Source organism: Pleurodeles waltl, chromosome 12 (assembly GCF_031143425.1).
Source record: "Pleurodeles waltl isolate 20211129_DDA chromosome 12, aPleWal1.hap1.20221129, whole genome shotgun sequence".
NCBI classification, from domain to species: Eukaryota; Metazoa; Chordata; class Amphibia; order Caudata; family Salamandridae; genus Pleurodeles; species Pleurodeles waltl.
Genome location: NC_090451.1, coordinates 673,735,169 through 673,759,765, shown reverse-complemented (window position 1 = coordinate 673,759,765; position 24,597 = coordinate 673,735,169). Strand labels below are relative to the sequence as shown.

The 24,597-nt window shown below is 42.7% G+C and overlaps 1 protein-coding gene across 2 annotated transcripts in view; it reads left to right on the top strand.

The window, feature by feature from the left end:
- The window catches only part of LOC138268707 (retinal guanylyl cyclase 2-like), a 145,059-nt gene that overhangs the window by 96,612 nt on the left and 23,850 nt on the right, over nucleotides 1-24,597 (top strand). For both annotated transcript variants that reach the window (XM_069218625.1, XM_069218624.1), the window contains exons 10-15: nucleotides 7,036-7,192; nucleotides 11,792-11,941; nucleotides 12,538-12,686; nucleotides 15,149-15,312; nucleotides 18,788-18,980; nucleotides 19,089-19,263. In XM_069218625.1, the coding sequence (XP_069074726.1) occupies nucleotides 7,036-7,192; nucleotides 11,792-11,941; nucleotides 12,538-12,686; nucleotides 15,149-15,312; nucleotides 18,788-18,980; nucleotides 19,089-19,263 (988 nt within the window). The remainder of the gene's footprint in view (nucleotides 1-7,035; nucleotides 7,193-11,791; nucleotides 11,942-12,537; nucleotides 12,687-15,148; nucleotides 15,313-18,787; nucleotides 18,981-19,088; nucleotides 19,264-24,597) is intronic.

Here is a 24,597-nt window from a genome sequence, read left to right as displayed (position 1 = left end):
TAGTTCCCTTTGACTTATAGAACACTTTCTTTACACTGATTTACATGTATGATTCATTGTATCTGTACAAGTGTGTGATGTAAAGTGCTCCAGTAACCTATGCTGGTAAGAGAGGCGTTATAAAACAAATTAAATTCATGTAAGAGAGGGGCTGTGGAGAGAGGAGAGGTTCTATTGCGATTTTGTCTGTGGGTGTGCAGCTTGAGGCTAGTATTCTGGAGCAGGCATGTGTTTCCGACCTACATCCCCAGGCTCTGGCAATGCCAAACTCCCAAACACACATTCCAGAGACCACATTGTGCTCTTAAAGGCAGTTAATGAGTACATATACATGTATATATGTGGTATGTATATAGCATAAACCTAGACCAAAGGCTAAAGTCACTGAATCGTTTGTCCCAAGGGTCTCGATGCATAAGTTAACATTCTGTGTAGTTTTATTTTTTGTTCAGCGTTTTGAACTTTTAGATGTGACTTTACGCTCCACCTTAACTCTTCAGAGAAAGGTACTGGAGTCATTTTTGACGCCATTGTATGTGCCCTGCTGGTGAGAGGGTGACATGGCACCCTGCACCTCAAGACACACAAGAGGCCCTGATACAGGATTTCTTCCCCTGTCCTCAGGAAGCAGCATCTGGTCAAGTAATCTCTGAAGATATGCCACCACAGGCCGGACTGCACACCCCTCGCCTAACCTAGCGTCACCAGGGTATGTGAAGGACATCCAGTGGAAGTCATGCCTCGCCTGTTTAGGCAGAGGAAACGCTTTCATGCTTCTTTGTAGTTAGGTGAAATATTAAATTATTGTAGTTAGGTGCAATTAAATGCTGACAGTGAAAGCAGCATTTTGCACGTTAATGAGCTTATTATGAGCATGGCAGAGCAGTACCTCTTGGGGCATAACGCTCCGCCGTACTGAGCGTGGTCTGCCATTTCCAGACCCAACATTAGAACACTTTTTAACCGTGGTTGGAGAGGTGTAGGGCCTGTAGGCAGAGGTACAGCCTGGACCACACCTACCCCCTAAAGACACCATGGGGTGGGGAAATGATACTCTCCCATCCTCAGAACCATTTCCCCTGACCCTGATGCCTGCACAGGCCCCACCCTGAGACCCTCAAACAGCAGGAATCACCCAATTCCATTTACCATCTGCTGTGAATAGGTTGTATGTGGGATCAGGCAAGGGCGCGTTATTTGGTGCAGAGTCCCCTGGTATCTCTTGTTCCAAAAATCAGGCATCTCGTTAGGAGGTCCCATGGGGTGATCCTATCATCACTACACCATCTCAACCCACTTGGAGATGGTCCACCTGGCTGCAGTTTGATGTTTACAAGTTTGTTCTCAGGCCTCTTTCTGTAGCCCACCTCCTTCTTTCCTGTGCTCCTGGTTATCTGCTGCTGCTAGGTCTGGTGACCTGTCTTCTTATTAGGTCTGGCTACAGGCGAATTCAGTTGCGCTAGCGAGAGGTCGTGTTAACTATACATTAAAAAACATAGAAACAAATGTACTGAAAGAGTGGTCTTTGGCTGAGCACTCTCTAGCGGGTGGTTTTCAAGTGTTTTTCAAAATATTAATGTTTTAAAAGGTGTCTGTTACCCAAATGGATGTCCTAGTAGTCCTTGATGCTGAAATGAACAAGTCCACTCCAACAAAAGACAGGGCATGGTTACTCAGAGAGCAGACTTCCTAAACTGAACATGGTTGGTGTTTTTTCTGAGTGTAGAGGGAAGTTTGTTCTCAATGCTTTAAGTGAGATGAAAAAGGAGGAGGGTCTATGTAGTGGATGTGCTCTATGTACTTAAGGGCTTGGCTTAAATCCATAAATTAAATGTCTGTGATTTCCATAGTTGGCCACCCAATAGGTAATTTAGTTCCTCACTAAGGTTTCTGTTATTCCATTCAGATATATAAAAAAACAACTGACATTCATTTAAAAACACCCAAAGTATTGGCTTTGGCAATGGTTCTTAACTCTTTTATATAAATGAGTAAGAACAATGATTTTGTTGTAACTAATTAATATTAAAAATGTTTCAATTCTGAAATTGTGAGGCTGCAAACTAAACATTACTGAGGCCTCTGGAAAGAGTAGTGGTCTTCAGAGTGTCTCACAACTCTTTGTTCAATATGAATGTCTCCCTACTTTCCACACCTTGTCTATATGCAATAGCGCACACCTAATCTCTTTCCTTTTCAGCATCCTCTTTTCACTCTGTGCACTGTGCAGAGATACCACGGATTGGATGACAGAGCGTTCTGAGCACATTTTATTATCTACACACAGTCACTGTCAGAAACTCGCACCGTCTTCTGCTTCAACTGAATTGTGGCCCATTATAGACATCTGCAGGTGACTCATTTAAAAAAAATGCACTATACAAGAGTTATATGCTGCACGAAAACATATAGACAAACAAAATCCTGGAAATAGGTAACACCCTTTAGGGGTGCAAGATCAGGTAAAACATGTGAAATATAAACAGAAGCAAAATCGCTGACATGGATTACCTGAACATTTTGTACATTCATTGTTCAGAAATCAGTCAGTTTGTTTTTTTCTATAAAAGTTAAGGGCAGGAATATAGGGCCCAGCGGAGACCCGATCTAGTGTCCATTTTTAATTTTTACCCGGTCTGAGACCCGATGGACCTGTCTCACTTAAAGCCCTGGACGCTCCAATGTTTAACCACAAGTAGGCGAAACCTTCTGCCTCCTGCTATCTCTTCTGTAATATGGAGTGACCAGAATGTAGAGAAAGAGGCTGAAAGAAGTGGTCTAATGGCGTATACTGCTGGGATGTAACCGTCAGATAGCTTTGTTCGACTTTAAATACCACCCAGTCTGAAGGCCACCAACTATCAAAGCAGGCCATGTTCGATTTTCTAAGGGCCAGTACATCAGTTTTGATTGCGTTAATTTTTAAGGTGTTGTTCATCTGTTTAGCTAACTCCAGACATACAGCACTTAAAATGTGCTTTCATGTGTCTTTCATGTGTCTTTGATGGGCCATCAAGCTGGTGATCAGGTGTGTGTCATTGGCATAATTGATGAAAATAAAATCTGAATAAGCTCATCAGGAGGGCAATGTAAATAACAAATAACACTAGGTTCAGCTAACAACCCTGTGGAACACCCTGTTTAACTGGTTTGTTATATGAAGAACAGTAAAAAAACATTTACTGCTTGCAATTTTTCCTGTAGCTTGGACCCTTAGCAGTCCAAAGCTGGTCCTCAAATCCCAATGCCATGTAGCCTGACTCTTATGATGTCTTATGAGATGTTCTCGAAGGTGGCAGATAGATCAAGTCAATGCTATACCTTCTCCCTAATCCAACACCCATCTTAGCTTATAGACCAATGCAACCAGCACTGATTCAGTGCCATGCAATGATTTGAAACCAGATTGAGAAGTGTCAAGCACTGAGTGATTCTCTAAAATGTTATAATGACAGAGTTATTGTGCTTTTCCACTATATTAATAAGTACTGGAGAAGGAAGATTGGACAATTATTGCTTGTTATACTAGGATCAGCCGAAGATATTTTTAAAATACTGGAAATCACTGCATGTTGCCGGCTAGGTAGAACTACAGCTGTTGTAAGGAAAGCATTCCATAATTCATCAGGCACATGTGCTAGTTTTGCAGTCCCAAAGTGAAGAGTCCAGGCTGGACATACTTCAAGTTTTCAAGAGGGAAACTTCATTTAATGCTTAGTACAAGTTTTTCAATTCGGGTAAAAGTAAGCAAGCCAAATTCAGTCAAATAATTGGGATTGTTTTCTTTGGGGGAAACATTATTATCTGCGAGATAAAAGTCAAAATTGTGATTTAGGACAATAATGGAGCAGATTTCATTTACTTTATCCAGACAACAATCTTAGCACAATCTCTTGGGCACCTGTTATTGCAGTAACATTGCATTTTGGATGGACAGAGGAATCTACGGTCTTGAAGTGTATGTGGCTGAGGATTGAATTTGTTCTGTTAATTACTATGCTTTAGTCACCCCAACAATTTTCTTCTGTTGATATAAAGCAGCTAAAAGAAAGAGTCTATTTTTGGCATTATAAATGATCATGTCTCAAATTATAGTCTAATTTTTTGCCTAATGTTTTCAATTGCAGCAGTTCGTTTGAGAACTAAGGTTCTGAGGGTCGTAGTCAATGGTATGAAAACCACTTCCATGGGGTGGCAGTCTAAAGCATGTTTTAATCAAGACCCTGAGCTGACGGTTATTAGGCTGACATGGCCACTGCTGAATACAAGGGAGAAGTCTTCAAGCTTCTGATGAGGCATATCTTGGGTGTTCCAAGATTGGCCTGTAGTCCTGGCCTTCACAGATGGCTAGTTTATCCTGATACCAAGTTCCCAGTCAAATTAAGCCAGATGATGGATAGTCCAAAGTAGAGGCATACTGAGAACCTCATGAATATTTCTGAGTGTAGAGAAAATAAGCTCTAATGTGTGGCCCTTAAAATTGGGTTTAATAATCTGCGGGTATCTGGTCGTGCTAGACTGGGTCAAAGTCAAAAGTTAAGGCCAACAGAGGTGGAGTGCGGGTCGGATACAGGGACGAGTTCTGGACACTGGAATGTTTTACCTACTGCTATAGTCTCTGGAACGGAAGTCAAAAATCCTCAGTGGGGCAGGGCACCAGGTTGTACCAAGATAGGTTTTACAAGGCCAGATAACTGTCTAACGTAGTCCTGGTGCATCAAGTTTTGACAGGAGAAATTAAAAATTTGCGCCCAAGAAAGGACACTCACCGGCTGCATACTTAAGGAATCTTTGCCCGGTGAAGATTTGTACCTTTGGACATAGAATCTTTTTTTGGAAGTCTAGGTCCCTCAGCGTGCCAAACCAGAAAGTTGGCTGCAATCACCAGAGCGACATCGGTTGCTGTTGACCAGCAGCGGTCTGGTGGTAGCCTCTGCTTCTTGCAAAAATCCTTGAAGAGGTTTCTAAGTCCCAGCGTTTACACTCTGACACTTATCCAAGGGCCATAGGACGATAGAGACACCACTTGGGGGCCAGAACATGCGCTACTATAGGCATTAGGCAGGAAAATACCAGCTTTCTTAAAGTAGCATTTTTTAAATAGTATTTAAAATCTTACTTGACCATCAGATTGGATTTATTAATCTGAGTCCTTGAATCATGTTTCTAGCTATTCCCATACTGAGGTTAAGCATTGCAAGGTGTTATATTGTAAACCGGTGTTTTCCTTCAGGCGAGCCATACTTACCACAGTGAACAATTACTTTGGAGATTCTTCACTGGCAAGACACGTTAAACTTAGGAACACGTGTCCTGCTTTTTAACTACCATGTACGCTGTCCTATCAGCCGTTAGGGCCTACTTTAAGGATGACTTGCCAATATTAAATAGGAAGGTTTTAGGCTTGGGAAAAGGTTTATTTTTCCAAGTTGAAATTGCCTTTTGCCAACTGCACAGGGGCTGTCCTGAAGACATTATCTGCCTTGTCACTTTAGTAGTGGCACAATATGTGCTGCAGTCCCCTTGTGACACTTAACTTACAGGCCCGCGGTACACCGAGTACCGTATATGAGGGACCTATAGGTAAGTTAAATATGTTAAATGTTAAGTTAAATATGCTAGTCAAGGATTAGCTGATTCCATATGTTTTTAGGGTTTGAGCACCTTCACGGGGCACTGAGTGGCAATGCTTCAATGTTTAGAATCCACACACTAGCACTAAAATGTAGCAAAAAGTGTGTGTGTGGGTGGGGGTGACCACGGAAAAGGGCATTATCTTACAAATGACTTCATCAAATTTTACCCTTGATTTGACTCTTATATGTTGCCCCCATAGCTACAGCTTGGGTTATTGGGCACCTTTCTGGCCATTTATCTTGGAAAACTGAATAAGGTATGGATTCGCACTCTTGGAAAGAACAAGGCAAGGATCCCCTCTCTTGCCTTTGTTTTTTGCACCTAGTGTTGGAGCTACTGTTGGGCTCAGAAGAAATGTTCTGATAATATGACTCCAATGGACCACCCAATAGCAAGAGAAGCTATCTACGTATGAAGGTAATATCCTTCCATAAAGTGTGGACTTCGCTGTATTAGTTGATAGAATTCTGTTCATTTTAAGCTATTCTGAATATATTCTGCATTTGGCATGAATCAATGTTTTAACTCTTATGGTTCTTGGATCAGTCAGTAGCAAGTTCTTCTCCTTTCATATAGTAAGGAAGGGTTTTATGTATTTTAGCATCTGAATCATGACAAATATCTAGTAACTCAGACTTTTATTGAACCTGTTGTATGCAAAGCTGTAACGTTGCCAGACTAACAACTATGTAAAGGTTTTTTTTAATTTATTTATTTAATGAAGAAAAATGTCCAGTTTCAGTGGCCCTTTGTAGCAGCAGGAAATATTTTCACTGCTACGAGGGGGCGGACGTACAGGGTAGCTGGTGGAATAGCACCACTTGGCAATTCTTCGCCTGAGCTGTAAGTACGCCAGTCACTGCCATGTTCCTGAACCCCCATCCACACAGTCCTTCGTGGCCTTCCTGCGGAATTTAAGATGTGCCAACTTTTTCGCTAAGATGCTTAGTCGCCCAACTTTTGCTTTCCTAGACACTCTACACCTTGTCCCACTGCTGTCCACAACACTTCTTACTGGGCAAGAACTTTGTAGGTCTACTGGCAGTGACAGTCTACTCCTTTAACCCTAGAGCAAAGAAATCATCGGAGGGATGGTAGACCAGGTATTTCCACTACAACTGTGAATCAGGCACAGTCATGACATGCCAGGGCCAAATTTTCCTGACTTTTCCAGACTGTGAGGATTCTAAAAACATCACCCACCACTAATCAGTACCTGCTTATATATCAGTTTTTTTCAATGTTAATAAAATTGTTGCTCTGCTTTGTTTTCAACAGACAAGGTTGGTCATTATGGATTTTATTATCGTTATTTTTTTTAAGTCACCTAATTCCTTTTCTGAATATACAGAGTTTAGAATAAATTATGCTGATCACTTCTCCATTTTGCCTTGGCAGGGCCTAAAGTATCTTCACCATCGGGAGATCATTCATGGACGGCTGAAATCCAGGAACTGTGTAGTGGATGGGCGATTTGTCCTAAAGGTGACCGATCACGGTTATAATGAACTGCTGGATGCTCAACGTGTGTACCATGTGGATTCAAGGACTGAAGGTGATTGAGAGAGCGGAGATGGAAGGCCAGTTGTGTGTGTTTCACTTTGGGCTAAAAGTGGCCTATATGTCCAATTATTCTGGCTTTCCTACCCTTGCAGTCCTTCTTCCACCTTTTCTTAACTCATTTACAGAGTTTTCTTCCTCGCTCTCTTCTATAGTTCTTCTTCACCCTCTCAGTACATCCCTCTAATTGTCAGTCCATCTTTATCCGTGGGTTTCATTCTTTCTTTTGAGCCATTGCTATGTGGATGCCTCAGCCTGTTGGAAAGAATACTATCCTTTGAGATGTTATATAAAATGTGGAAGCCTATGTCTGTCAAGATGTTGTTGATGTCTTATGTAAAAGTGTGACAAGAGTGGGTGAGATTAAGATGCATTACACAAAGACAACATGAATAGAATGATTCTGATTCATGATACACATTGGGTCACCATGTCATCTCACTGAATCTAAGGGACACCATGTGCATGTAAATAAATACCAGAGACAACTGGATCATTATAGAGGATACGTATAAAACACACTTTACAAATGGTGTTTCCTCTTGCTGTTGGCCTTTGTGGAGGATTACGTGGAGACTATGGTGGTCATTATGAACACGGCAGAAACAACCGCCGTGTTCATGCTGGCAGTCAAAACACTGCCCGCCAGCAACCCTGGAACCCCGCCGGCCAGATAATGAACTTTTCTGTGGGCCGGCGGTGGAGACATTGTTTCTGCCCGCCGGCTCACAGAAAGGCTCGGCCGGGACATTGACGGCAGCTCCATGTCAATGCCTCTGTGCTGCAGGTGCAGATGCATCCATCGGGCAGTGGCCTGCACGACAAGGCTGTGCACCGGTGCCCCTGCACTGCCCATGCAAAGTGCAGGGGCACCCCCTCTGCCAGCCTTTTCCTGGCAGGATATCCCGCCAGGAAAAGGCTGGCGGGAAATAAAACATTATCTGCAGGGTGTTGCCGCTACTCTGGCGGATGGTGTTTCAACTCACCGCCAGGCTGCCTGACGGCAGGAGCCTGGCAGTGGGTGAGGGCTGCCGCTGGCGGCCCTCACCGTGTTCATAATATGGCGGTTTGGCCCACCAAGATCGTAATGAGGGCCTATGTGTGGCTGAAACTAACATTTTGCCCATGAAGCTCAAAACCTTTGCGAAGTTTTCAAAGCTTGCAAGGGTTTGACAGAAAGTACAAAGTCACTGAAAGAAACACTTTACACACCCATGCTAAGGACTGAAAGGATACAAGTGTCTACCCTATTAGAATACGTTTGTTTTTAGATTTTCTTTTAAAAAAAATTAAATTAAAATTATTGAAATTAGTTCCTTGCATCAAATCATTTGCAGTTCTATAGGTGCATTTTTTAAAATGTGATCGAGACATTGGTACAGAATTAAGTATAAGGCTCTTGACCGATGCTATGTAAAATTGTATAAATGCTGTTTGAGATTGTGATCCATCATAACTAAGGCCAGCAAGAAGTCAAGCAGCAGCTGCCGTTGATAACTTCAAGAATGTTACCTATCACATCTAAGTTAGTGTTGTCGAGGGTGTAATCCTGATTAATTGAAATCAAGGTTTGAAATTTAGAATGTAAGATTGGCTTGCATTTGGCAAATGGCCTGGGATCTAAATGCCGCTAGTAGACTGCAGTACCTGTGGTGGCATCTACTACAGTAACAGTGCAAACGTGGCTTCCGGCCTACCATTTTAGCCATCTGTAGCTGTCCAGAAATTGCAGTTTGACCTGTCAAAATAATCCCTTTCTGCTGGTTAAAACCTTCCTGTTAAATATTAACAAGTCACCCCTGTAGGCCTTATAGCGTTTACAGCAGGTGCATGGTATTTAAACGTAGGACATGTAAAGAGTTAATTTTAAACATGTTTTTATAAAGCCTAGGCCCCAGAATCTGCTTTCGTGGTAGGAAGGCTGTCAGACCCATGGAGAAAACCAGAGTGCAGTGTAAAATACCAATACTGTGTCTCTGGAATGGGACTAGCTAGAAAATTAATTAAACAACTATTTTAATACTTATTAAAAATCTAATTGGAAAATGAATTTGGATTTTTAATTAATATGGAAAATAAACCTTTAGAAATTTACCTTTTCCCTGCCTGATGTTCCTTGAAGCTAGCTTGCATTTGATTTCCAGCTTCTCCCAGCCCGTGATGAGCATTTGAATATGTGTTAAATGCCTCCTAGGAGCAAACAAAGGTCTTACCTGAATATGCAGGGGCAGAGATTACCCTTCTGAAACTCACAAAATATACAGGGTGGAGGCTGTGAGCCTTCTTTTGACAGCACAGTGAAATCCTGTTTGACAGGTCTGTTGAGCAACATGTAGCACTTGAAAGAAAGAGAATAGTATGCTAGACCATTGTCTGGTCGCTGAAGGTCCATGCTTTGTCTTACCAGGCTTCTATCGCTGGGTTTTACATGTAATACTTGGAGGGACCTTGAAAGGTAGGCAGAGGATGCAAGACAGTTCTTGAGTATCCACTGTATGGTTGCTGGAAAACTCAGCTTTTGTTTTATCCAGTTTTCTGTCTCTGGGTTTTATATATAGCACTTGGGGTGCACTTCAAAGGAAGAGAACCAGATGAAAGACTAGTCTTGTGTAGCCACAGTCTGGTAGCTGACATACCTTCTGCAAACTAGAGTTTAATGTTAGATGTGGGAGGACATTAGGATTACTATAGTACACCCCCACCCACCACACACACACACACACACACACACACACACACACACACACACACACATCCTCCCTCCCTTACCTCTTAAAGTCCAGGTATAGTGTGGCTGAAATCTTTTGCCATCTTAAAATTTCTTAAAGTGGCCCTATAAACTTTTACCCCATTGGTTAGGGTATGCCCACGAGTCATCCCTAACACCCAGTCTGTGCTACTTATAAATGTGGCATGTCCAGGCTGCACTTCAGAACACACCTAGATCATAGGAAGATTAGAGAGGACTGAACCTGCTGTCTGTGACCCAAGAAGAGCCCTGAAAGGAATGGACCTGCTCCCTCTTGTATCCAGGACAAAGAAGTGGACTTAAGCTTTCCTTAAGAGGCCTTACCTGCAGTGGAAACCAGATCTAATCATGACCTTCTGTTGGCCTCTGCCTGATACCCTGTTAGTGTTTAAGTGCTTCCTGTAAGGTTCGGGGGTTATTTGGAAGGGGCTTTAGAAGCGTACACCTTTGAAACACTGGGACTTGAAGGACTAAGGGCCTGATTTAGAACTTGGAGGACAGGTTATTCATTGACAATGGTGACAGATATCCTTTGCGCCATAATCAAAATCCCATCGAATATAATGGGATTTAGATTTCTGTGGAAGTGATATCTGTCACTGTTGTGATAGAGTAACCCGTCTGCTGAGTTCTAAATCAGGCCCTAAGTCACAATGTAAAACCTTTGACCAAGATAAACCTGGTTAGTGTATCAGACCCACACCCCATTGCAACCAACTTCACATTGCACCTAGGATCTGGTCTACAGTGACCACTGACTATCATTGGCAATCTGGCCTTCTCTGCACTATTCCTACTTAAATAATCAAAAATTCATATGTCCGGTTCTTAATACTGGATTTTTGTTGTTGTGTTTATACACCTTTAGATTATTTTTCTAATTCTTTTTGGGAGTTTTCTTGTTTTGAATTTTGACTTTATTACTATTTAAGTACTGCATAAATAAATTACACATTGCCCTATGTTAAGCTGCACAACTCTGTCCCTTGGCTACTTGGGTTGGAGCTGAGGTTAATCTAATGGTTTTGAAAGTTTACTCTAACAAGAGTTGTGATTATTCTTTGAGTATTAAAAACATTGTGAGGGATCCATTAGCAAATACTAGCAACCAGAAGGATGTGTTACAAAAATGAGATGTGAAAATTATCTGTGAAAACAAAAACTAAGGTTAAGGGAGTCCAAAAAGCTATGAGCTCCCAGAAGGATCAATGAAAACCATGAAAAGTGGAGGGGTCCATGATGAGGCTTTTAGATGTTTAAGCAATCTCTGAAAAACAGAACAAGTGAGACGGCCCCTAAAGCAGACAAAATAAGTGCATTAAACAAATAACCACAGGATGTAGAAACAATGCTTGAAAAACTGCTAAAGGTCAGATAATTTCTTTAAAAAAACATTGAATGTTAGGACACTCTCCAAATGCAGAAGTTGGCAGTGGAATCTAGAAAAAAACATGAGAGGCCAAAGAGATCCATGAAGAACAAAGTGAGTACTCTACTGCCACTAGAGGCGAGACCAATAAGCTCCAGAGGTTACTATGAGAGAGGTCAATGAGACTCATAGGTTAAGCAACAAGTGTAATGAATTCATAAAAAGACTCATATTTATTTCTTTATTTGATCAGAGTACACCTTAGGTTGCCATTGACTTAATTGAACACAAAGATTCTTAAGAAGTGACTGTCAGCTAGCATGCTGAGATCTACCAGTTTGCCAAGTTCACAAGAAATGCTAATTAGCCTCTGGTCTGCACTGATGTTGGTCCTCTGAAACTATAGGAAGCTAGGAGCACCTCTAGATGTCTACTTTGAATATTGTCTTGTGAAAGGTGTTATTATTGCCCCACAGACCTCTTCTGGACAGCCCCAGAGATGCTTCGAGATCCTGTCATGGAACGTAAGGGAAGCTACCGAGGGGACATCTACAGTGTCGGAATAATTATGCAGGAAGTGATCATTCGTGGAGCTCCATACTGCATGCTGGAGCTGCCAGCGGAAGGTACCCTACTGGCACATTATTGGTTTATGTTGTTAATGAGGTGTGTGTATTTTTCTGAGGGCAGGGGATCAACCGCTTGCAATTATGAATCCACAGTATCTTGAGTGCTTCACACTTTCGGGATGCAATGTCTCCTTTTATCCAGTTATTGGAACCTACAAACAGCTTTGCTAAAGCATCCCAATTTTACTCAGTAGCACCAAGGCAATTTGGGCACCACCCCATACAGTTCTGTATTTGCATCCTTTTTTCATCCTTTACTGGCACACACTCATCTCTGCCAGTGATCCTCTGTGAGTACCTATCTATGGCACAAATTCTGAGTGACATGTCAAAAGGGTGTATGTTTGTATACTCCAAACTTCCAGCAGATACTCTTCTATGTGTTTGGGAAAATGTAAGGTGCTGAGCTAGTGCTTGTAAATAGACAATATAAAGAAGTGAAAGTCTGATGCTTTCTTACTCAGCATTGTATGTCAGACCTGTTCTGGCAGTGGATTGGGAATGTAAGTTTAAACTCCATGATCATACAATTTTCTTCCTACATTAGTGGGCATAATGGAAGGTCTCAATTTCTTTCCCACTTTGTTCTTTAGAAATCATCAAAAAAGTCAGGAAACCCCCTCCTCTCTGCCGACCGTCTGTCTCAGTGGACCAGGCCCCCTTGGAGTGTGTGCAGCTGATGAAGCAATGCTGGAGTGAGCAGGCAGAACGAAGGCCGACTGTTGATGAGATCTTTGACCAGGTAAGAAGGCCCTACCAAAGAGCCCATTATTGAGGAAATGTTTAACCGGGTGACGCCAAAGATTAACAAGTTATTTACCATCAGTATAGGAACTTTGCCCTTTCTGCAGGGTAACCCCAGGTTTTGCACCTTTGGCTGGACATTCTGGCCCTCATTATGACTTTTGCAGTCATCCTGGAGCAGATTCTCAGCACTTTTGCTGAATGCAAAATCTCAACTATGCATCTTTCTTCTCTTCATATGATTACACTATGATGCCAGAGCTGGTATCGACAATCTAAAAGCTAATGCAGCCCAGGGCCATCAAGCATGTCTATTTGCAGTATATTGGTAAAGTTTCTACTCCTGCTTGTTTTCGGTTGAGAAGATCAGCAGTTTTCACACCATTCAGATCTCCACCACTTCAACCTTTATTTTGCCTTGGGTGTAATTAAAAGTTTTGACACTGGCACAGCTCCATAACTCTGTTGAAGAAAGGGTCTCTTTGAAAGCTGTATCTGAAAGGTCCCTATGCAATTGTTTTGATGTTAGGCAGTTGCAGATTGTTCATCGTTTTCGTAGCCAAAGGTAGTTACTTCCAGTAGAAGATGTTTCCACTTGGTTGAATCACTGCATCCACAGTATTCAATTTGTTGATGGCAACTGTTGTGGCATTTTCTGAGGCTACAACGCACTTGCACACCTGGATAATTGTCTGGTTAGCACTGCTTTACTTGCTTCCCATCAGTATCTTACCTGTTGACCTCCCTAGTTTAGGATACAGGTCTTTCTTCAAATCTGGACATCACCTCTGATTCCTTACATGAAGCTGTGATTCACTGATTGGTAATTAGTGTAGCTGTCAGATAAAGCTGTTACTTTCACAGAATGGTTTCAGCCAGACTTACTTCAGGTTCCCGTATCTTGCCTTGATACGATAAGTCCAGATACTTGATGGCCTCTGGTGTATGGATGATCCTGACCTAGTGTGAAAACCTTACACCTGGCCTCTATTCAGAGTTAGGAGTTGGTCTCTCCATCAATAATTATTCCTCTCTCTGATCTGGTAACTCACAACCTTCCCCGGGCATTTACGGAACAAAACTTACTGTCTGTAAATCACTGCCTGAATGCCTTAATCCCATGACTCCGCCAAAATAGATTCTCCACAATGGGGTTCCTAATCCTTACTAACTAGCCAGAGTCACAACAGGTCCATCTCCTTCACATGAAGCTCTTTAAGCTGCAATTCATTTGTCTGACTTCAGAATCAAAGGTGTGCTGGTTAATATTGCCAAAAAGGCCACATTATTTAATATCAGCAAACAGCATGGGACACATTTTCCCATTTGTGCAAGTTTGCAGTCCAGGTACAGTATAGGGCACTCTGCAGGATCTTCAGCCTGTAGGCACCTCACAAGGCCTGGATAGCAATTCCACACCATGGACTGAAGCTTCACCCAGAATTGGTCTCTCAAAGAAGAGTGGGTATCTAACAGAGGTCCTATCCACCTTGCGAAGAACACAAATCACCTCTACCTGCTGACCAGGTTGGTTCTCAGGTTTGTAGATCTGATCTGGGAACTGGACTTGAAGGCTGGGATAGACTGTTCCACTTAATATTCTCAGGTCTGGAATGTTACAATGGAGAGCTGTTGGTTAGAAGGACCTGAATTTAGAAATTACAGTTTAGAGTACTCAATGGCTTATGGATTTAAAGGGGACAAAGGTGTGCCGCCCACATTGATGTTTCTGGGATAGAGAGGTGAGATATCAAATTACTCATTGCATACAAAGAATGTACTCCGTCAAAGAGCGATGGCTATCCCGTCTGCTGCATTACAAGTGCCACATAATGCACTTTTGTTGTGACGAATGGAAGATCAGCCACGTTTGTGATGAAGTATTCCATCCGCCAAACTCGAAATGATGCCCAAAGAACTTAATTTGCCTGTTATATCACCTGCTCTTCATGCTGTTTCCCCAAATTCGCTAGAAATCGTCTTCACTCCATTCATGAGAATAGAAGAGGGAACCAGGATTTAAGATTAAGCACAAATAACACACTTTGGAGATGACTGTGCTCTAGTCCAAGTCCTTCCCTTTTAGGTTCCAATCACAATGGGTCCTGTGGCCATATTATGGGTGAAAACTTGAGTTTGGGGTTACAAATAGGCACAAACTGCAGGGCAGGTAGCTCACACAAACAGCTTGCACACTCACGCATGGGGAATAACATGCATTATTGACACATATTATATATTCAAAGGTATGAAGCTAGAACAGGGGTGTAAATAGTGAACCTGGTAATTTGTGCAACCTTCAATAACACAAGGTTCAAAGCTCTGAAATTTCACTACGGTTTTCCTTCGGATCACAGATCCATTATCTCTGTCCCAAATGTAAGCCCATGGAAGGGGTTTGCGGGGGGGATCAATGGGCCAGTTTCCTGGTGATCATACAGCATTTATCTTTTCCTCTAGTTCAAAAACATCAACAAGGGGCGGAAGACCAACATCATTGACTCGATGCTGCGAATGCTAGAACAGTACTCAAGCAACCTGGAGGACCTGATCCGAGAACGGACAGAAGAGCTGGAAATCGAAAAACAGAAAACCGACAAACTTCTTACACAGATGCTGCCCCAGTGAGTGCCCATATCAGGGTTATCCAGTTTTACTTTAATTCAAACAGATCTGCACCAGGCACTGTCTAAGTATGAGCACAAACCTTTGCAACCGAGTTCTGGCCAGAGCTTAAAACATCTGGTCTTACAGGGAAGGTGTTTCCTCTCGTCTAACTAGATGAGCTCAAACCTGGGTGAAAACCAGATAGTCTTTCTTCAACTTACTCTCATTTTGCAGGAGGCAGAAGGGACAAGGTGGCAAAAGAAGATATTAAACAATGAGTAACTCTATGCATATGCCTGTCCAGCCCTTTGGACAAAGCCAGGCCCTGTCTACCGTTCCCTGTCTCTCCCACTCCTCTCTGTGTGCTCATACGTTTGTGGTTCGTTGCCACTGATACCTTCAGTACTATGACTAGCCCTATTCCCTGCATTCAGAACCACTTCACTTTTTTTACAATATCCATTCCACTCACACTCTTTCACAGATCTCATCTATCCTAACATTTCTTCAGCTCTTCCTCCAAAAGTACGTTTTCTGCAGCACATTCAGAGTGCACAGCAAATCCACTTTCACCCTAAGCCTTTTATTTAGTCTTAATCTGCAATTCTCTGCTGTAAAAGCACCTGCAATGCTCTTTTCAGTATCAGCACATTTTCCGCCCTGTCTACTATACGCTCCTTCTACTCTCCCATGCCATGCTCCAGTAGTACTGATGGCGACACCAAGCACTGTTATCTCTCTTCCTGACTCTATCTATTCTGTCTACCACTCTTCCCCTTTCTGTTTCCCAAGCCCTACTAGCTTTCATTTTTAGTTCTCTGTCATTCTCATGCATCCATGTTTTGCTTCTTGCTGTGATGATCCAGGCTCTTTGGCTCTTTCTCTTGCCCAGATCTGTTGCTATCATTCTTGCAGATGTCAGTATTTAACTTCACACTGTCCATGTTACCTTTTTCTTCATTCTTATTCTTGAGTACTGTAGTACTGAACTCTTCCAGCTCTCACACTTGTAGCTTTATGTGCCTATGAGCTTCTCATCTCTTTCTTTACAGACCCATATCCTTTCTCCCTCTTTTTGTGCTGACCATCAGCATTGGGCATTCTCGTTGTCTATCCGCTAGTCAAAATTTACCAGTTGGTTTACTCCATCTGCATTTGGCAGGTTGTTTACTCATTCTTGTAATTCTCATATCACCTGTCACTGCGTTCCTTCCTCAGCACTACACCTTTCTCTCTCTCTCTTCAACCCAATTCTATGTACAGTGCCCTTCCCTCTGCTGATCGGTGTGTGCTAGACCTGCTTCATCCTTAAGTTCCATTGGCACCTTCTCGTAAGTGACACTAGACCTTGCTCACTCTTGCTCTCATGGCCTTGAGCTCCCTCTGACCAGCTCCTTGATGGAGGCTTAACTTCGATACCTTTAGTGACCCATCTTTCCTCAACCCTGCTCTCTGCTCCCTCTATTCAGCTTCCTTCTTGCCCCCTGCCTCTCCTTCATTTGTAACTGCTTCAGACTTCGACAGGCTGTGTGCTTCTTTCCCTCTGTACTTCAACCACCTCATCTCTCCTATTTGTGCTCTCCTCTTTATGTACCATTGTGGAGTCTGACCTTCTTTGCTGTCTCCAGTATGCTGATCATTCTGCTGCTCCTTCTTTCAATCCATTAATCTATACCATTGACCTTCTTATATTTCAGCCCCCTTTTTTAGTCCCAATTCTCTGGCATCTTGCTGACTCCTTCAAACATCCATCTGTCCTTCACATTCTTGCCGAAGCTACCCTGGCTATCCTTACCCTGTAACCTGTTACATATCTCCCTTCCTCCTTCCTTTCCTTTCTAAGTCTTCAGCACGCTACCTCTATGGATTTATCTTGATGTGGCCTATGTCAGTACCTCAGTCTCGCTCTCTAGTCATTACTCATCAGTCTGCCTTATTCGGAGCTCGATCTAGTGAGTCTCATCTTCTGTCCATCACAAATTCCTCAGCTCAGTGTTGAAAGCACTCCTCTTTCTTTCTTTCTTGTCCTGGCTCTATTGGCTGCATTTGGTACAGGTGATCTCCCTCTATCTTTTGGCTCCATCGCCTTCACATGATGTCTCAGATTCAGCATTAGGCTGCTATCCTATCTGTCTCATTACCCCTCTTTGTGTGATATTCTCATCCTGTCTGCTGATGTCCCCCAAGACTCTATCCTTCGATCATTACTCTTCCCATTGTCTCAACCATCTTGTTCTGGACTCATTTCCTTTAGTTATTTACATCACACTTATGCCCACAGCGCTCAGATCTTAATTTCCTTCTCTTCTTTCAGCTGCCATTTCACACTGTCTCCTCCTGACTCTCTGACACCTCAACCACAACAAAACTGAAGGACTTCCAGCTCCTTCTCTCCTACTCAATGCTATATCAGCACCTTCTTCTCTTTTGTTCCTTTTGCCTGTACTTCCTTAATTTGCATTCAACTAAAACTCTTATTCCTGCCTTTGTCTTCTCCCATCTTGCTTTGCACTCCCTGTACATACCTTCCTACCTGCTTGCTTTGTCCTCCGCAATAGGTCTTTAATCCTGCTGTTCCTGCTCTTCTTCAGATGTCATTCTGCTGTCCACATCTCCTCAGTTCTTTTCTTTCACAGATGGTCTCACTTTCCTTCTAGCCTCAAATCACACTCTGTAACTCATCTTCAAGTGTGCCCCTGGTTCAGTCTTTCCTTATCTTCCTTCTCTCTTCATGTGTTTTCAACCTACACCCTCCCTTCGCATCACAACCATTCTGGTTGCTCCTGGCCTCCAACGCTCACTATCCCAATTCGTCTTCTGCACCTTTTGCTCCTCCTGTCACTCCTAGCGCCACACCTACTGAACCTTTTTCCTGTCCCTTAAGGCTGCAACAATACTGACTTCCTTCCATCCTTCGTGAAGCCTTGAGGAGCACCTGCTACCCTCTCCCTCCTTGTTTCACCTCTCCCTACAATGATGCCTTATCACTGTTAGCATTATTAATGTGTCTACTGTGTACACTCTTGATGGCCCTTTCTTGTTATAGAAACTGTGGCAGGGAAGCAAAGGGAAGGCAAATGAGGAAACTGAATCAGTGGAGAAAAGCAGGGAGAGAGACAAGAACCAGTGAGAAAGTGGATACAAAGACGGAATGGGGCTGAGAAGAGTGAGGGAAATGTGGCACAAACATCACATGCTTTCTGTTTATCACTTTTCTAAGACTGGGAACCCATCACCTATCTTTCTGTTTCACCTTCTTTATTTCTCAACATCCCCATGTTTGTTGTCTAATTCCTATTTACCTGTTTCTGACGTTCTCTTCCAAATGTTTCTTTTTTCTTCATTTCTTTCCCTTTGATGCCATCTGATCATACTTTCTTTGACTTTGTTCTTACCTCTTTCTGTCTGAATTGTTTCCCAACCTTACTTTCATCTTTCTCCTCACTCTTCTATCTTCACCATCTTTTCCCCTTTAATCTTGTTCCTGAGTAGATCTGTGGCAGAAGCCCTAAAAACTGGGACCCCTGTAGAACCAGAATACTTTGACCAGGTGACTATCTACTTCAGTGACATTGTGGGCTTCACAACCATCTCAGCCATGAGTGAGCCCATCGAGGTGGTGGATCTCCTCAATGACCTCTACACACTCTTTGATGCCATCATCGGCTCTCATGATGTCTATAAGGTAAGCACTTCACAGTGTAGTGTGATGAGTATATCGCTACTGCGAAGATAATGCATTCACTCAATTCACCTGTTTACCAATCGGTCCTGTTCCTTGTTTCACCTGTAGGTGGAAACTATTGGAGATGCTTACATGGTGGCATCAGGGCTACCCAAACGCAATGGCAACCGCCACGCAGCTGAAATCGCCAATATGTCTCTTGACATTCTAAGCTCCGTGGGATCTTTCCGTATGCGACACATGCCTGATGTCCCTGTACGGATCCGCATCGGACTGCACTCAGGTTGGTGACACTTTCAATTTCTCCTTGCTCGCTATGGGTCAGTGTTTTTGTCACACCTTCAGTTCTTCCCACCAAAACTATGAAGCTTAGGTTGGCACTAATACCACCTTTAGCAGCTTTCCATTTGCATCATGTGCACTCACCTGTTTCAACAATGGATTTCTAGAATGTCAATTTGATGTGGCTATTACCTGCCTCACTGGGCACAACTCTTGGTGCTCCTGAAGTCCAAGAACCAGGAAATGGAAGAGCGGTGAAACCAAGATAAATTGCAGCAGAATGTAGATTCTGCAGATGAGATCACCTCATTTCATTTCAGTCAAGAACGTGCAAAATTGTGATGGCTTTTGTTTGCAAATGCAGTGAAGTCTTTTCTGAATTCTGCAGGTTCCCTGCTGTTTGTAAAGGTTGTGATGCTTTAAAAAACACAAGTACCATGACAATATTATGACAAATGTTTTGCAGAGCAGTATTTTCCTCAAACCTTTGAAGGCTAGAATTTTTGATGCATGCAAAGTTTCCAAAGTTCACAAAGTGCAACATTAACTTCGTCAAACTTTCCATAATTTTTTTTTATTTGACACCCCTAATTTTTCAGTGTTTGGTCTCACTGCTCTTTTACTGTGCGTTGAAATCACACATCTCAAGCCATGTACCAAAGGTTCTAGCATTAAAGCAGTGTCATCTCATCCTATATTAATTTGCTACATCCTTTCCAACCTTTAAGACACACTGCCGAGAAGCCTCCTGATTCTCTGTAGGCCAGTAGACCTATTTGCACAAGTGTCAATAAAATATTTGCTTTGAGTACCTGGATACCAGTCTTGCATCAGACAAGCCTTCTTTCTTCTAATCCCAGTTCCCTCATTTCTAAGGGAGCATCCAGTCCCTGTTGTGTCTCCCTACAGAAGATTACAAGAGTTGCTCGACAGCAACTTTTCAATTCTTACCAGAGTCCAGGGTAGGGGGCGTCTTCTCTAGAGTATTGTCTCCTTTATGTCAGGATTAGTGTGGATGTCCTTTTCGAAGAATATCATGCCCTTTTCAACAGAAGCGATAAATAGGCTTTTTACATTCAGCGATGCTATGCTCCATCTCAAGGAAGGGCAGTTGTGCTTGTAACTTTCCCGACATCAGTTGGCTTATAGAGGCCACATGATGGTATCCTCTGTCCTCAGAGGGTTGTTGCCTATGTGGAAGAACCTGAGCCTCATTGTGGAGCTCGCATTGCATTCTTGTTGCAAGGCTCCATAACCACTCAGATCTGGGTGATTCTTCAGTTTCATTGTACATATGGCACTTGACAAAATACTTGGATCAAATATTGACTCAAATAAGAAATTGGAGCTGCAGCTGCATGAAGGAGCACATCCTTGCATTCAATCAGCTGCACTGCATTTTGTGGTCATTAAACACCATTATTGGAAGGTCAAGCACTCTTGGAAGCAGTTCATATCCTGTTGATATGCTAATGTTCTAATGTCAGACAGGTGTCCTTATTGACCTATTTTTAGGTGTGGCTCATTGTATAGTATATAGGTTAGGTTTAAGTTATAGTTAGGAAAACTTTAGTATTTCTATACAAACCCACCTTAGGGCCTGTTTTAGATTTTGGCGGAGGGGAATACTCAGTCACAAATGTGACATATATATCAGGTCCGCCATATGACCATCCCATTATATACTATGGAGATCGTAATACGGAGGACAGGGTATCCGTCATGTTTGTGATGGAGTATTCCATCCACTGAGATCTAAATCAGAACCTTAATCTACACAAACATTAGAAATTCTAAAGTTATAGTTCTAACTTAAATATATAATTTACACACCACCTTCAAATTATTATAAGTCTTGAACATCCAAACTCGACACTCTGCCATACATTGTTTTCTCAGAAATGATGTAATTTGATTTATAGCTATGTAGTGTGGCGAGTGAAGTGACAACACTGGTTATGGAGGTGCGCAACATATAGTATGTGTAGTATGTCGTTCAAATCATAGTGTTGAATGTAATTTATTACTGTGTTGTTTATTGGAGTGTTATGCAGTAGCCTGGAGGAGAGTGTTATAGAGTGTAGTGTGGTAGAGGGGAGCATTTTAGGATGGAACAGAGTGCATTGGAGTAGAGTGGAGTGGGGAATGTACAGTGGAATAAAGTCTTATACAGTGGAGTGGCGTAGTGTATCATATAGTGGAGTTGATTATCGTAGAGTAGAGCAGCATGTTGTACGGTGGAGAAGGGTGCAGTAGAGTGTTGTTCAGTGGAGTAAAATAGAGAGGAGTTTTGTAGAGTATGGTGGAAGACAGTTTTGTACAGTTGAGTGGCATATCATATAGTGCACTGGTTCCCAACCTGTGGTCCGGGGACCCCTAGGGGTCCGCAAAGCCTCTTCAGGGGGTTCGCAAATGCTTAGAAAATTAAATAATATTAACAGTTTAGGTCCCCAGCTTTCAGTAATGAATCACTGGAGTGGGCCACCGGATTTCAATAATGATTCAGTGGGGGTCCCCGGGTTCCAGTAATGATAAAGTGGGGGTCCACAGAAGTGAAAAGATTGGGAACCACTGATATAGTGGATTGGAGTGACGTCTTGTAGATTATCATACATAGGGGTGGGTGAAAAAATCTGCTCTGCCAGAGTTTGCAGAGTTTTGCCCACTCAGCGTTCCGCTTGGAGCACAGAGTTCCGGCAAAACTCTGCCAACTGCTGCATGGTGGAGTTTGTTCTAGCACATGGCTTGCCAACATTAAGTTGGCGAGCATGAGAGAGAATTTGCATCCCTTCACACGATTTTTAGGTGCAAGAATACCTCCTGCGAGGTTTCTCAATCCTGGGGGCCACGACCGTTCACATTGACAAAGCTGGTGCTCAATTAGAAAATCTACTCAAGCAGTAGAATAAAGCAGCGCCCTCTTGTGGTGCCTTTCAAGCTAGTTTTACAGTGTGGAAGAAGTTTCCAGTGCTAAAAATCAGTGCGAGGAGAGGGACGTTGCCAAATTCCACGTGCTCACAGAACTCCACCAAATTTCATGGGGTTTTTATGTAACTGCACAGAATTTCAGGGAGTGAATCTCCACGAGTTCCGCCCAAGCCTAGTCATACAGTGTACTTCAGTGGTGTACAGAATATGGGCATAGAGTGGAGAAGAGTGTTAGAGAGGGGCATAGAGTGTAGTATAGTCTTGTAGAGTGCTGGCAGTGAAGCGTTGTAAAGCACAATATGATACAATGGCTTACAGTGTGATAAAGTGTAGTAGTGGAGTATAGTGTAGTGGAGAACCCTGCAGTGGGATAGCAGAGAGTAGAGTAAAGTGTCATAGAGTGGAGTGGTGTGTTGTAGAGAATAGCTGCCTGGAGTACAGTATATTGGAGAGGCGTAGCATACAGTTGTGTAAAGTGTTATAAATTGGAGCACCGTATTGTACAGTACAGTGGAGTAGCATGTCATACAATATTGAAAAGTGTTTTAGAATACTACAGGACAGTACAGTTTTCTAGAGTGAAGTGGCATACAGTATTGTGGGGTACGGTAGAGTGGATTGACATACCTTGTTAGAAAAGAATGGTATAGTAGAGTGGAGTACTATGTCATAGAGTACAGTGGAATAAAGTGTGGTGCAGTGGGATAGAAAGCTTTGCGTATAGTGTTGTGTGGTAGATTAGTGTATCGTACAGCAGCACAGAGTGAAGTAGACTGTTGTACAGTGGCATACTGTATATTACGGTGTTGTACAGTGGAGTGTACAGGTATAGCGTGGCGTAAGGGGCCAAGAATGCCATACAGTGTAGTACAGTGTTGTAGAGTGGAGTTGCACATGGTACAGTAGTGTGTCGTACGGTGGAGCTGCATAGTTTGTTGTATAGTGCAGCAGAGTGGGGTTACGTTTCAAACAGCGGAATACAGTAGAGTGGAGTGGCGTAACGTAGTGTGAAGTAAAGTATAATACAGTGTATAAGCATTTTTATAGAGTGGAGTACAATGTAGTCGTATAGCATTGAGTCGAGCAAACGTAGATATTGGAGGGGCTTCTCATATAGTAGAGTGGAGTGCTATGTGATAATGTAATCAAAAGGGTTGTATAGTGGACTAGAGTGTTGAACAATGGAGTAAACTGCACAGAGTAGAGTATAGAGTTGGACAGTGGAGTGTACAGGGATAGAGTGGAGTAGAGTACCATATGTAGTGGAGTGTCATTCACAGGGGTACCCTACAGTGGAATTGCGTACACTGAAGTAGGGTAGAGTGAAATACCATAAAGCGGGGTGGCGTTGAGTAAAGGCACGTACAGTGAAGTTGTATAGAATGGAGTTGAGTACATTTTTGTAGCATAGAGTGGAATAGCATATACTGTGGCAACATAGGGTGGATTGGCATACAGTGTAGTCACGTGCAGTGGAGTAGCCTACAGTTAAATGAAGTGGCATACGGATGTACATGAAATTAGGTAGGAACATAGAATATGGTGTGAAAAGTAACGCAAGACAGCAATTTGCGGTGCCTTGTGTTTATCCAGATTTATCAGCCAATGCAGGGCCATGCATGGTGACATTCTCTTGCTTTGTAAATCTCTCCTAAGTACTGTGCTGGACATGCAACAATGCAATACGCAAGGGTAACACAATACAATAATAAATCTGGGTGTTGGTGATACATTGTGCCACTGTACTTTTTCGGGATACTATGGTGCATGGCAATGGGAAGGCATTTTCTAGCTTTTCTCACTCTTTGGCTCGGTTTTGGGTTAGGGCCTTATATCTCTCTTTTTTTTTTTTTTACCTGTTACCGGTTATTAAAGTGTTAATAGATATATAAAATAATTTTTATTTTCCTGTATATTTTGAAAATGTTTATGGTGTAGTTTGCTAGTAGTTAGCAGGTACCTGTTTTTTTAACCAATGTTTTCTTTAATTGTTTTAACTTGTGCGGTATTTTAGCACAATTTGAGTGCTACATCATAATTCTTTTAAAATGTTTTTAAACATATAAAAATTCGAAAATACTCGGAAGACACAATATCAGTAAAATATTGGCCCTTATTGCACGTGTGGTGGTTTTGAGACCGCAATACTCGCTGTGGCACTCGGACCGCCGCCAAAGTGGAGATCCGACCGCCATATGACGACCTTGACGGAGCCACCACGGTCGGACCGCCGGCACTGCCAGGTTGCCGCCGGTTGTCAGCCTGTTGGTGCCGGCTGTCTTAATCCGCCAGGGCAGCGCTACAAGCAGCTCTGCCCTGGGGATTGCGAGTCTCCTCTCTGACGGCTTTTGCATGGTATTTCCACCGCTATGCAAAGGCTGGCGGTGACGGGGCCCCATGGGAGCCC